The sequence below is a fragment of the Tetrao urogallus genome (assembly GCF_951394365.1).
Source record: "Tetrao urogallus genome assembly, chromosome: 24".
Lineage (NCBI taxonomy): Eukaryota > Metazoa > Chordata > Aves > Galliformes > Phasianidae > Tetrao > Tetrao urogallus.
Genome location: NC_136837.1, coordinates 1,633,730 through 1,648,465, shown reverse-complemented (window position 1 = coordinate 1,648,465; position 14,736 = coordinate 1,633,730). Strand labels below are relative to the sequence as shown.

General features: G+C 49.5%; 1 protein-coding gene across 1 annotated transcript; it reads right to left on the bottom strand.

The window, feature by feature from the left end:
* Positions 1-397: 397 nt before the first annotated feature.
* AMPD1 (adenosine monophosphate deaminase 1) lies at positions 398-10,574 on the bottom strand (the record flags this gene model as incomplete). The annotated part of the gene is made up of 15 exons (XM_079546448.1): positions 398-687; positions 828-938; positions 1,074-1,247; positions 1,735-1,855; positions 2,196-2,359; positions 2,806-2,932; positions 3,062-3,225; positions 3,313-3,444; positions 3,605-3,799; positions 4,018-4,147; positions 4,649-4,868; positions 5,092-5,254; positions 6,294-6,453; positions 6,963-7,137; positions 10,553-10,574. The coding sequence occupies 15 exons, from the start codon at positions 10,572-10,574 to the stop codon at positions 532-534; spliced, it is 2,214 nt and encodes a 737-aa protein (XP_079402574.1). The 3' UTR covers positions 398-531.
* Positions 10,575-14,736: the final 4,162 nt, after the last annotated feature.

Sequence of the window (14,736 nt, the reverse complement as noted above, 5' to 3'; positions counted from 1 at the left end):
GGGACCCGAAGGTCGCGGCTCGGGGCGCCCCGTGTCCGGCAGCACCGCGCACCGCGGCGCAGAGCAGCAGCACGACGTTCGCAGAGCCGGTGCTCTCCCGTGGCAGCGCCTCCCGCGTCGATCCGAGGCAAGCAGCCCGCGGCCTCGCACGAAGCCCGACCCTCACCCCAGTTCCGCACAGGAGTCCCGTCCGCCGCCCCGCCCCCCCAGCAGCCCCCACCTCCCCGCGGCGCTCCTCCGCCGCTACCCGCGCTCACCCCCGCCCGGCCCCGCTCGCGGGGCGCTCCCGGCGCACGCTCAGCTCCCGCCCTCCGCGCCGCACGGCCGGTCCTCCCCTCCCTCCCTCCCTTCCCCGCCCCTCCCCGCTCCGCAGGCGCACCGAGTAGCTCAGAGATGCGGTTTTACTGCCCACGGCCGCGGCTCAGCATCCCGAGCCCGCACCCCGGGGCACGGTTGAGTCCCGCTGCTGTCCGCAGAAGCCGAGCACGGCGGCAGGCTTAGCCGCGCCCAGGAGTCCGCCCGTACTGCGCGCTATTCGGCTTTCAGGCCCTCCGCGATGAGGTTGAGCTCGTAACACCACGTCTCGTAGCGATAGGCCATGCGGATCTGAGCCACGTTGGTCTTCCGGACGTCGTTTCCTTGGGGCCCCTCCTCCTGGTAGTTCTCACCCAGGAACTTGGCTTTCTCCTGCCACGTACAAGCACAGGGGTAGGGGTTCTCACAGGCCCCTGCCGGCAGCACCGGCACAGATGCAGGAGCTGCAGTGCAGAGAGGTGCCCATAGCCCTGCTGTCCCGCTCTGCTACCCGGCCCTCCCTGGGCACCCACCTCGTGGGACAGGCCACACTGCAGCACGCTGTTCCTGGCAATCTCGCATATGTCACAGGTGCTGAGTTTGAAGACCTGGGCAGCGATGGCATACTCCTCCATCAGGGGCTCCTGTAGCCAAAGGTTGCTTTAGAAGCCGGGCAGCTTCTGCCTGCGTAGCCCACACAGCTGCCCTGTAAACGTGCTGCCCCCAGCACACCCCACCCTCTGCCACTGCTGCTGTGACAAACGAGGCCCACACAGCACCTTGGTGTAATGAAACTGCATGGGGTCATCTGTAGAAAGGGACACCATAAGGCCCTTCTGGTGGAAGTCAAGCAACGGATTCTTTGCGTACTCCAGGAAGAGGCTGTTGTTGCTGAGGGGGGACATAGCGATGGGAATTTGGGCAAGGAAGTACAGATACTGCAGCACTGGGCTCTGCAATGGAGAGAAGAATTGCCAGATGTAGGGATAAAGCTGCTGTGACCTCCACCTCTTCAGGCTCACAACTCAGATCAACCCAGTCCCACAGCCAGAAAATCCACTGCTGCTCTCATAAAGGTCAGCACCCATAAAGGTTGAAGTTGTGCAGGCAAGCTGGGAGTTCTCCAGGGCCCACCTGGAGCATGAGAGACCAAGCGAGTTGAGGTCTGAAGTCATCCAGACTTCAACTCCAATGAGACATATTTATAAAAATGATAGGTCTGTGATGTTAAACCCTTTGGAAGTATGAATATGTTTCCCAATTGTGGCCACAAACATGCCTGGGAAACCCAGGGAGTCGCATATTGTTTGCTAGAAGCCAGGCTGTCTGTGTAAGGCTAAGGCAGAGGCATGATGAACTATCAGCTACAGCAGAGGTCAGCTTTGAGCATGTTCTCCTTCTCTGCCACTTCACTGCTCTGTGGCAGACTACTCCACTCACCTTCTTGAGGTTGAGACCATGGGAGATGTTATCTGCTGTCATGAAGGCTGCAAGCAGGTGTGTGATGGCCCCAGCTTCCCCACAGTGTGGACGGAAGAGGAACGTGTTCATACCTCGCTGCCTAAACACACAGAAGGAGGACTCAGAGCAGGTAAGCAGTAGGGTTATATGGCACATGATGCAAGATTCCCCTACTTCAGATCCAGCTCAGCCCCTATCAGTGTGTTCCCCAAGAAGCCAGCTTGACCTAACTTGTACTCTCTCCTTGCCTCCACACACAAGAGATGCATTTCTGCAGTCCTAAAGTTTTCACCCCATTTGATCACACTTCCTATTGATGAGTGCTGGGAAATCGGACTGGGACAAGAAGCTACAAACTACACCAGTTGCAGAGCAAGAAGAGCCCCTGCTGACTTCTGCCAGCCCATCAGGTGTGTCCTTTAGCAGATCTGGGGCCTCACCTGCGCAGGTTGTTAAGCACCAGGATGTTGGCATACATATAGTATACATAGTAGGTATAGGATGGGTTCTTTGCAGAAGTCCACTGCTCTGGCTTTGGACTTTTAGTGGAGAACATGTGTCCGCTGTGCTTGGATTCATCATCCACGCTGTCAAAGCCAGTGATCTGCTTGGCAAAATAACAAAAGAAGCTGCATCTCAAAGCTCCTGCCATCATCATGGCCAGGTCAGCTGCCTCACTTTGCCCCACTGCAGCTTACCTTACCTTGGCTGTAGCCCACACCCCTGCCCTACCCAGGAGCAGAGTCAGGAGCAAGGTCATAGACCCCATGAACCCCCTGGCTCTATCAGTGGGTGGAAAGAAAGCTTAAATCAAACTGTTTATCCAGGAGTTAAAGGGACAACATTTCTCACAGTCCCACAGCAGCCCAGGGTGACTGACCCCTCCCTTTCAGCACTTGTGGACTCACATCCCCTTCCCAGAAAATGGCAGAATAGCCACAATCCCACTGACGATATTTTGTGAGTGAGAGCTGATGTCCTATTTCGTGTGCACAAACAGGAACATCCAGGGCTCACCAGACCCTGACAGCACCATGGGGTGACACTCACGTGGCGTAGAAAGACACTCAGCTCTTTGTGGGCTTGAGGATTGACAGTTGCCTCAAACACAGGAACAAAGATATTTTCCAACATCTTCCCAAAGTGTGGGAGGAAATTCCGAGATCTGAACACATCACTGCAGACAGACACAAAGATTAATCACTATCAGAGGAACATGGCTCATTGTTCCCATAATTCCTTTTGGGTTAAGAATAAGGTGTGATGCACTATAAGGCAGAGTGTCTGTGAGAACCACAGCACATACTAAATCCTGGGTACTTGGATCATCCACTTCATATTGGGGGAGTAGACCCGGTGTCTGTAGAACCAGTTGGCCAGCTTGGGCCACTCCTCAGCTGATCGCCCATAGATTGAGAGGCGAGGCTCCGCATGCTGGTACTTGGCATCCTCCAGATCGGAGCCAACCTCCTAGGAACCGAGAAAACATACAGCACACAAGTATCCTCCATCCTGAGTGCAGCAGCCCCACGACTTTCTCCTGCCCTGTGTTCATACCTTAATGATGGTAGCAAAGTATTCACCATTGATGGTGTTTTCTGTCTTCAGGTAGAGGTCACGCAGTTCACTGGCACCCACAGGGTTGTACTTAGCATTGAATTTGTCAAAGCGCTGAAACGTCTGACGCCCCTGGAGTAGAGATGACAAGGGGCAAATCCTGTAAACACATGCTGAGTCCAGGCATATCAGCTGGGCAGGGGCTGATCCACAGAAGCCAGAATGGGGAAGTCAGGAGCTGCCATGCCCTACCATGAATGCCGACATGCACAGCGTGTGCCCTGCCACTTACAGCATGGACATCCAGGGAGTCCACTGTCAAGTCATATGGGTGCAGATTGAGCTTCTGAAAAAGTTGTTTCAGAGTGAGCTTTTCACCTTTGTCATCGTAAACGACACGGTCAGCATCCACACAGTACGACTTCTTGATGAAACGCAGAAGGTGCTTCTGGCTCATGCAGGCTGCAGCATGGATGTGTGTATCCACCTGAGAAGGCAAAGCAACAGCTCTCCAGCTTCAAGATGGTGCTGCTCGGGTAACAACATCACATATCCCTTAGCCGAACCCAAATTGTGTAATGGGAACCATGTTCCCATTAGCAAGCGTCCCAGACCTTGACCCCAATATCCACATTTCTCAGAGAGCAGCAATTACCAAGAGAGCTCAGCTGCAGGGTTTCTAGGGCTGTGAGCCTTGCCATTTACCTTACGGCAATTGTAGAAATCCCGATGAGGGTTGTTCTTCAGCTCTTTCATCTCCTCCATCTCATTTAGCATTTCGTGCACTTGGAACTTGTATGAGAGGAACTTCAGGCGTCGATGACTGTAGGTCTTACTGGAAAAAGAAAAGGGCGGAAGAGTGTCTGGGCACAGAGTCAAATGCATGGGGGTTGAGCTGTCACCCCAACTGGAGGAGCTCACACTGCCTTGGCTTGCCTCCCCATGGTGCTGCTTCAGGCTGTGTCACAGAGCTCTGCAGGAGGGCCTTGCCAGGTAGGAGCGTACCCACAGGAGGTGTCTTCAACCCCTGACAACCCCAACACTGACTTTGCTCAAGACCCCAACCAAGATGGCTGAGAAGGACCAAGGACACTTAAGTAGCCAGCAGGCTGTTGGTATGGCAAAGTGGGATTCTGAGGCTATCCCTCAACACTGCCCCTCCAAGCCCCCTACCAAAAGGGTACAGAGCTGGCAGAATCTTCCCATTTGGGTTTCTGGCTACTGTGAGCAGGTCCCTCCCTCCTTTCAGGAAGAAGGGGCAACCATGGCTCTGCCCTGGTCCTCCCTCTGCCTGCTGAGGCAGTGCCGGTTTGATTGCCTCAGGCTGAGCACTTACACAGGCCCCTGTGCAATCAGGGCCAAGAGGAAATTCATGTCATCAACAAAACGCTTGAGGTTGGGGTAAGGCAGGTCCTTTGGCTCATTTCTTCCAGCTGCTGCCTTGTCACTATAGATGTAAACGATCCCATCCTTCATCTGGACATGGTATCCCAGGTCCTCAGGGAGATTCCCAGTTTCAAAGGGATCCTGTCCATCCTTCACTGGCGGGGTGAAAACTGCACCAAAGGGAAAATACTATGGGGCTGTGGCTGTCTGCCAAAACCCCACAAGCCTGCTATGCTCCTTCACCCCCAGCAGAGGACAGGCACAGCCCGAGCACCAACAGTGAGGAGTCCCAGGCAGGCAATCTCCCCATGGAGCACTGTGCAACTCTTTTCTGACACCTCGTCATCCCAATTTGAAGCCAGGGGACAAAACTCTGCAGGTGCTTAAACATACCTGGGCCAGCATCACTTGCCCTCCAGACTTCACCTTCAATAGAACGCAGGTACTGGGATGGGGTCCTGGGAAACCTCTGCAATGACTTCTGCATGTATTTCTCCCGGATGCACAAGGCATGGTACAGGCCTTTGCAGACAACTTCAAAATCTTCCACTGTCACCTGCAATAGGGCTGCTGTTGGTGTAACCACGCAGATGGAACATAGATGCTTGAGAGAGACTGGTGCATCAAGTCTTAAAGGGTGCAAGCGCGTTTACAGCAAGATACATATTTGATCATCCTCTCCCTTCCATTGTTCTGCCTGAGCAGGACAAAGAAGGGATGATGGGCAAAGTCCCAGACATGGCAAAGGGAGGTTCTTTATGCTACAACAAACAAAATTTAGCTGCCACCCCCTTACATTCCTCGCCTCATGCTGTAGCTGGAACCAAAATGGAACCTAAGCCTGGGCAGAAGACTGGATACTATTTCTGGAGCCCAGTCTGAAACTGAGCAACATATACCAGCCCAATATGTCAAGAATTTGATTTACTGCACAGACAAGTGTTTTGGGCAGCACAGATTGGCCAGACTGGGGCAGCATGACAGAGTATCTCGCATCAGTTGCAGCTAAGCAGTCACGGCAGAAGGAATGCGCCTGCTGCATGCTGGTTGGAATTTCAGTTTCCCCTAATTGCTCCTCTGCTGTAAAACCCCAGGTTGAGCAATCTGCCAGCAGATCTGCCAGCAGCATCTCACAAACAGCACAAATACAGCAGGAGGCTGTAGAAGAAAGGAGGAGAAAGAGGAATTGGTTCAGGATGTGCTAGCAGTGCTGTCCAACCCATTCTGGATGACTCTGTAGGGGTTGGACATCCAGAGGTCCCCTTCAACCTCAATCATTGTGTGCACAGGTCTCAGCCAGACACAGCTGTGTGCAACAGAATGAGCATCACCCTCCCTTTCCACGTACAGAGAATCCCATGGGAACTACACAGCACTCCCTGAGACTCCTGTTAAGGCATTCAGCTCAGGATCCTGCAGGGGTTACAGCAGGAACATCATCAGATGCTTATAAGACATATGTAGAGCTGGAAAGCACAAACTACCTCCACACATCTTGCATGGATGTCTGTAACAGTGGGCACTCGAGAGGGACAAGCAAGGACTAGATGAGGTGGCAGTCGCATAGGGAAGTTGAATGGCCGTGAAATACCTACCCCAGAGGCATAATCCCCTGTGATCTGTACCCTCTGGAAGTCAGGCACTGATTGGTAACGGGGGGAGGTAGAGATGACCTCATCAATAGTGGACAATCCGGTCTTCTGAGCCAAAGGGATTGCCAGTGCAATTGTCTTCAGGCTGAGCATGTGCTTCCTCCTGCTAGGAAGGGAAGCCTCAGGCAAGCAGCCCCAACTCCTTGGCTGCACACAGGGCAGGGGCATTTACCAGCCACTTTCCAGCTGTGTGCAACATCAATAATCTTTCTGTTGCTTTCTGAGCACCTTAAATGAACGCTGCCAAGAGTAGAGACATGAAGCACATGAAAGTAGCTGTGGATTTTCAGCCACTGTCCCTGGAAGTCTCCCCTTTCCAGAGGGGTCCCCAGGTCTCCCTCTCCAAGAGACCTGTGGCCATTGCAATGGCAGTGCTGAGGTAGCAGGACAAAAGGGTTTTTCTGTCCAACAGTGGAAGAAACACTTGATAAGGAAACCCAGAAGCACCTGACAGATACTGTAGGATTACCAAGGATGTAACCAGGCTCGGGTGTGCTGAGCTGTTTTTCCCAGGCCTTGATTTATAAATCTCTTGCTTTTCTCCCACCTCTGGCTGAGCACGAGCTGAGACCACCCCTCCCCTCTGCCCCCACCACCCTGGTTGTTGCTCACCTCTTTTCTGCTGCGGAGGAACTTTCCCGAAGCATCATGTGCGCTCTCATTTCATGGCATGAAATGGGGCAGATCTCTTCCACATCAAAAGGAGAGATCTCTTGCCTGGTTGTCTCATCTTTTACTTCAGAGGCAAAGACCTTCTCTGCGAAGGAGCGCGTTGCCTCATCTATCTCTGCAAGGAGAAAGAGAAGGCTGCAGGGTCAGGTGGGTTCCTAATTCCAAGCCACCCTAACAGAAAGATGCCTCCTGCAGCCAGCTTAGAGCTCAACTCTCATGTCCTTAAAACACCTCCACTCTGCCTGGAAGACTCTGAGTGCCCTCCTAACAGAGCTTGTCCCACATGCTGTAGGCTGCAGGGGTATCTAAGCATTCCCAGCATAACAGAAAAGGTAAACACAGTTTTCAGTGCAAGTAGCACAAAACAGCTCAGAAAGAAGGGAAGGGAACATAGGAGACAGAGGGAGACTGGCAGAGCCCTTGCAGCTCTAGGAAGGCCAAGACCCATTTGCTCCACAAGGCATCCAGGCAAGAAGAAGACAGGTAGACATGGAGATGGACAAAGCCAGCAGCCAAAACAGTTCCTGCCATCACATTGTAGCTGAATTGCTCCTGGCTAGGAAACCATTTGTGGCCTCGATTCCTCTCAGCCCATCACAGCCAGCATGCTGCAGAAGTACCAAACAATATGGCTCTATGGAAGTCTCCATGGGCAAAAGCTTGGCTGGAATTGTAGGGAGCAGGAGGAAGAGGGTCATTAGAAGCATTTATACTGCCAGCAAAGCAACATAAAACAAGACCTCTTTGGGGAACATCTCAAAATGTATGTTTGCATAGCAGCTCAGCATGAAGCACGGTGAATATTGATGCTGCAAGTCAGCTACATGGCACCACACCACTGAGATGTCTTCCAGGATGTTGTGGTCAGCAGATGAGGACCAATGCAGGGAGGGCTGACATGCATGAGAGAAATGTGGTAGACCTAGAATTGATTTTCAGCACTGAAGCTAGACAACTTCTCATGGGGTTTTATGGGGAAAAAAAATTAAAAACCAACAGCAAATCCCTGAGTTCACAGTTCCAAGGTCCCGGCAGCAGGTTAGTTAGGAAACACCACACAGAGGCTTCCTTTCCTTGCTGATAAATCACAGGAAAGATTCAAGCACCAGGTCCATTTCTCAGCAGTGCAATGTCACAGGTGCAGCATTTCGGTGGCACGAGTTGCCCGTTGTTATGAAGTTGCAGCATCACCACCAGGCCTCTACACACAATTCCTTGCACTTGTTTTATTACTGCCCAGTGTCAGGGATCTGGGGACACCAGGTGTCTCAGCAATAAAGGGTCGCTGCTGACACGTGAGGTCTCAGCAAATAGGAAGCAGGAAGGCAAAGGCAGGAATGCCATTCTGGGGGTGTCGGTGTGAATGAAGGATGTGAAGCACTGAATCTGTTCCCTCCTGGATCAAATCCTTTAGGAGCATGATTGATTTGGAAAGAGTTATTTTGGGTCAGATCTCTGTTTAGAGACAAAAAAACCAAAGTGTGAATAGGTGCCAGGGAAAATGCAGAATGTTTTCCCTCCTCCACAGAGGAAAATATTCCTCTAAACAGGAGCTTGAGGGTGCTAGAACAACATTTAACCAAAAGTAGGTTCTAAGGAGCAAAAGGACTGAAACCATTCTGTAAAGCAGTGAGGGGCACAACTGGCACTGCTGAGAAATAGCATGTGCTTGAACAGCAGAAACATTGCCATGATCGTGTAACTGCTGCCTGCTCCCAGCGATCATGTTCTGACAGTAACACGGGAGAGCATGTAGGAAAACACCACCATACTCACGCTTGTCTTCTGCTGTTGGAGATGAAACAGAAACAGAATAAAAACAGTTGCTGATCAGCCCTCCAAAAATCTAAACCTTTTTGCCTTATCATCATGCCCATGATTAAAAAGTGATTGTAAACTACAAACCTAGGCAGAGCATTACACTTACAAAAGGAAGTCACAGCATGGCCTGGGTTGCAAAGGACCACAGTGCCATCCAGTCCCAACCCCCTGCTGTGTGCAGGTCCCAACCAGCAGCCCAGGCTGCCCAGAGCCACATCCAGCCTGGCCTTGAATGCTTGCAGGTATGGGGCATCCACAGCCTTCTTGGGCAACCTGTTCCAGTGCCTCACCATCTCTAGGTGAAAAAAGTCCTTGTTCCTTCTTAACATCATAAAGATGCGAGGTCAGTGTTCATATTCTGTGATATAGCTTCAGCAGTACATGCATAAACAAAGCACATTACAGATACCAGAGGCTCTCACAGAGCTCAGGTTTACCTTGCAAGAAGCTCTAGATTTACCTACACCTATTCCCAGGGGAAGAGAGTTTTCTGGAACCTACATCACCTCAATCAATACTAAAAGCACCTACAGGATACCTGGTTATCTAACAGGACCCAGCTGTCCTGAAAGATCTCCCCCTACATCTGTGTTCAGAAGTAGGAATGCAGAAAAGCATAGAAATAAGTTAAGATGGCAAAACAGCTTGCTCCAGCCTGAACAAAAAATAGAATAAAAATTAAATTAAATTAAAATTCAGTGACTTAGAGTTCTGAGGCTCCTTCACCATTGTTTGTTTGTCAGTCCATGACTCACCATCCTTTATGAAGCTCAGGATGGACAGCAATTCAATTATATTAAGTTTCGCTCCTGATCTCCTGCCACCTGTTGTCACATCTCCACTTATTTGCTACCAGAATCAGATAGCTGAGACATTGCAGCTCCACAGATCTTCGCTTCTGGATTTTCAGGACAGCACCAGCACTGAGGATGCTGCTTATGCCCTTGCTATCTGACCCAGAAAATTCACACTGGAGCTCTCTGGCTTTGCAGTCACCAGCTGCTCACTTTCCAAAATCCAGCCTACATTTGCAGTTCAGATGCTTCCAGTCCTGGCACTTGAACTCCACGTATTGATTTGCAAACCAAGTATCCCAGAAATGCCCAGTGTTTGACCTTCCATTTCTTTAGTGGATAAAAAAATACGCATACGAAGGTCAAGCTCCCATTGATGTCACAGATCCAGGCTGTAACACCAGCTTCACTTACTGGGATATAGCTGTGGCAAAACAGAGCACTGCAATTCTAAACATGCTCTTTTCAGACCTATTAGGTGCTGAGATTCTCCAGGATTCAGTTACAGCAGTTGCACCCTTCTGCACTGCCCTGCAAGGCTTGGCTGACCCTACTGTACCCAACCTGTGCTTCCCACCCCCTGGGCACTGCAGCACTCAACATCTTCTGAGTGCACTCAGGTTGACTGGAGACTCCTAAAACCCCTTTGGTCCCTTCTACAACCATTTTATATCAGGATACTGCAGGAAGGATAACAGGTTTTTCCCCCACTATGAGCTGAGCAAGATTTAAACAATACAACCTTTTTTTCTACTTCACTATCCAAAAATGCCTCCAAGCAGCAAGAAAAATGCTCACAGGCCCTAAAGCTGCATCCCTGGACTGCAAAGACAGCACAGCACCAAAATCTCAGAGCTTGTCAGCTAACAAACCTGCCCTGTGCCTCCCCGTCTTGCTGCTTGCCTTCAGACCTACCTGGAATTTTCTCTTGTGACATCTTTGCAGCAAGTTTGCAGACCCCCAGGTAACACCCTGCTGTAACCCAGCACAGCTGACTGACTGCTCGGCAGCCTAACGCTTACTTTACTGCTTTCCCTTCCCTGTAATTAGACTCTCCCCCTCTAAAAGGAGAAGGGAGATGAACAGCAGGACTATTTAAAGTGCTGCCACAAGCACTTGCACTGAAACAGGTGAAACCAGGGCTCAAATTCAACTTTTTTTTTCCATTAGGCTTTCATTTCACATTTAGTCAAGTTTTGGCCACTGTCTGGCCAGACTGTTGCAGCTCAGGACCCTTACATCTTTATAAAGGGAGAATGTGGAAGTCAGCCTTTTGAGAGAGACTAAAACTGATGCCTTCTGTGCTGAACCAACGATTCGGAGGAGCTCCTCAGGGCACACGGCTGATGGGAGCAGGAGCTGTGGGGATAGATAGGAACACGTGATGTGCTCTCACTACTAACCAGGAATTCATAGCAGATTTTTCCTCAGAAGGGTCTGCATGGAAGAGTGGATTTCACCTGCAGGAGTTGCGCAGATGTCCTCATATCTTCCCAGAGCGATGAAATAGGAGGGAAAATAATGATAATAATAATAAATAGAGGAAGCACAAGGAGCTGTTAGATATGATTTCTGCTCCCGAGTTGGTCAGGACCTGCCTTTATAAGACTATATTGTAGTGAGGTGATTTACATCAGCTGGCAAGCCTGGGTGTCATCTGTTTCTGTATGCAGTGAGCCATAACCAAGGCTTGTCTTGTTTATTCTAGTGGTGATCGGCATTTAGCACAATCCAAGGGTGATGAGAAACTGCCCTAAAGTACCCAGAGTGACTTGGATTTGAAAAGCAGGAATGGATTTATGAAGTCCCTCCTAATGACTCGTTTTTAGCAGATTCCTTCCAGCACACAGATAAATCTTTTAGGATCTCCTCCCTTTTTTTTCCTGGAAAACAGTTCCTAGCTGAAGAAAATTTGTATTGCGTGTAAGCCTAAACAGAACAGAAGTATAAAATGGTTTTGATTTGAAACAGGATCTTTTCCTATTTGTTGTAAGTGACATTAAGATCAGGATGAGTAAGTAAAGCATTCAGGCTGCATTCTAACAGATTTTCACTGATGATTTAAGAGGTGATTTTGTTCCCAACAGAGAAAGGAACAGAATAACCTGCACCCCTGGCCAGGACAGCATTGCTTGGAGGTACACGTGTGTAAGGGCTTCTGTGCTGTACGTTGTAGGAACAGCTCAGGGAAGGTGCTGTCCCAGAAGCAGGCTGCTGTAAGTGGAAGGATCACCTGCCTGAGAGGCAGAGTGAGAAAGAAGGCACAAATCACAGATTGTGGTCAGGGATGCACGGGAAGCTTCGTGGCACCACGAGTCAGTGAAGGCAGATGGGCTGAGCCTCTGCCCTGCATTTCAGCTGAGATGATTTCCAAAGCATTCAAAAGGTCTGCAATCTAGTTGATGTGCATAGCTTCAAGCCACACTGGATTACAATTAGAAAATCCTCCAGAACTCAGGGAGTTTTAGTCCCACTTGCTAGATATTCCTCAAGAATCTCAGTTGGTTTCCATCCCCAGCAAGCAGAGGTGTAACCAGTAGGGCAAAACTGGGATGCTGGAAGTCTTGATCTGTAATATCTCACCTCTTTTTGCTTGTTTTTCTTAATTATTCATCTTGTCACCAACGCATCAGTTTGTGAGTCCCCAAACCACACTGTTGTTCAGCTGTTCCATTTAAGGCCAGTAAGAGCAAACTCCTGCTTGTTTGCTCTCCCGCAGGGCTCAGACCTGCCCCTAACCTTTCTTGACATGTCAAGGCCTTAGGATTCATATCTGAAACCAAAAATAACCTTTATGGTGCAGAGGTTATCTTCTTCAAGAGATCTTCTGATCCCTTAGCCGTCTAAATCACAGGGTCAAAGTGCTTGGGTTCACGATAGAAATATGAGTAAAGGTTGGCTATGTGCTAAAGTTAGAACTACAGTCTCTTTAAGTAGAAGGACTGAAGGCAAACAGGCCCTCTCCCCAGTTTTCAGCTGGGAAATGAATGATTTGCACAGAGCCTTTCAGTGCATTCTGAAAGAAATGCGCTTCTCTCTGAGCTGCCTTCATTCTGCCTAGGTCTACTCAAAGCACGATTGCCAAACAGGACAGGAACTTGGCAGCTTGGGGAACTTGGCAAGATCTGCCTCCCATCTGCCTCATGAAGCAGATATACCTCACAGTAAGCTGCCCAAAAAGCCTATGGACAAGCCTTGCTAGAAAGTCATCTACAGTCCTCTGTACTCCTGCAGGAACTGAACACAGAAACTCACCAATGCACTCCTTGCTGTTACACCTGTGACCTGTTAATGGCAGCTTGCATTGAGGAGACCCACAGAAGGTTCTTCTTGTCTCACATTGCTCCTGTTCATCCCCCCCAGATTCTTCCAGAACCACTTCAATCATCCCCTGCTCCAGAACAAAACGAAGATCAATGCGCCCTTTGTCGAGATCTGAATCACTTTCTAGGAGCAAATTGCTGCAGATTACAGTTATACGGGAGGGAAAATTGCCCTAACAAGCCCAGAACAGCCTTGCTTTTAAGCATCTGTCTGTGCTGTGATTCTAAATCTCTCCCTTTGGAACAGGCTCTGCAATACAAGGAAGTTTATACGCAGCACAGAGCAAACTTCTTTGGATCAAGAGAAGGGGATCCTTCTGGCAATGGGAGGAGTGCCTTCAAAAGGTAGATTTCACATCCAGGCGCTCAGCAGGTTATGAGCCTTCATTTCTCCTTTGCAGGGCAGCCCCTGTTGCTTTACTTTTCCTCAGGCTGCAGCCTCATGTCAGGATGTGCAATGACTTTCCCCGAGCACTGCAGCAGGCAATGCTCACAGCTGGCGATGTTTCTCTGTTCTGCTCAGGGAAGGAAGAAGAAAGCAAAACAAAACCCAAACGCACACAAGACTACAAAAGCCACTCACCTTTATTTATGGAAATAGCAGATAACCTCAGGGCCGAGGTGGAATTCCTGTGATGCTGAGGATGGTGAGAATGGCTGCAATGTTCAATGAGAACAGCAGGGAGGATCTGCTGCCCAGGAAAAACAGATCCTGCAGACTCGAGGCTGAACGTCTGCAATTCACAGCTCTGGGCTGCGACACACAGGCTGCAGGACTGAGCTTCTCTGCAGCAGAAGGCAGAATGCCTCCATCCCACCCTACACACCTCCAGACTCCAACTCTCTTCCATGTGCAAAAATGAGCCACCACAGGCAAAGGGAGCTGAAAAGCTGAAGCTCACCAGTATGATTTGTCACCTTTGTTTTGAAATGCTTCACCATAGCTGCACTGTGGTTTGGGGAGCTCTTCTGTTATTGAAAGTCTATTTTTCAGTTCCTTACACAGAAAACAGATTGGACTTTGGATCCCAGAGGTCTGCCATTGTGTTTAGGAGTAATGTACCTAAAGCACATTTACTGAGTGGTTCAGAACTCCTTGTGCAGGAGAACCAACAGGGCACTACTTCAGAAGAGTGAGATTCACAACTTGAAAACCTAACAGAGGGCAGTGGGCACAGAAATACCTTGATTTCACTCATGGAACACCAAATGAAGTGTGTGCTGAGCTCTCTGTAAGCCAGCTGTGTGATCTTGCTCCAGACCACTGCCATAAAAGAGACAACCAAAGAATTCACAGAGTTTATTCTTTAAAAAAGTTATTTAGGAAGCAAAATAATTTACTTCAATTCAAACCAACAGAGATGCATTTCTGAAAGCAGATAATTATACCAAGTTACAACAAGTTAGCCCTTGGATAAAAAAAAAAGTCCAGATCTCAACAGTTTCCAGCTATCCTGGAGGCTGTCTAGGATTTAGGCTTGTGGAGTAATGAAGGATACAGAATTAGAATGTGATTCAAACCTTCATTAACCTCCCTCCCCCCACAGGTCCAAAGTTGCTTGAAATCCAGTTCTTTCTAAATCACTGAAGTGCACTCACAAGACACGTCTACGTAAGCATTACCATCACTATTCAAGTCTTTCTGATGACACTAAGAACAAAAGCTGAGCAATGTTTGTGGTTGTTTTTTGTTTTTAATCAGACCATGGAGCTGGGGCTCACATTAACAAGCCACAATGCTACACTCCAACAGCTGCTCCCAGTCAGCAGTAACAA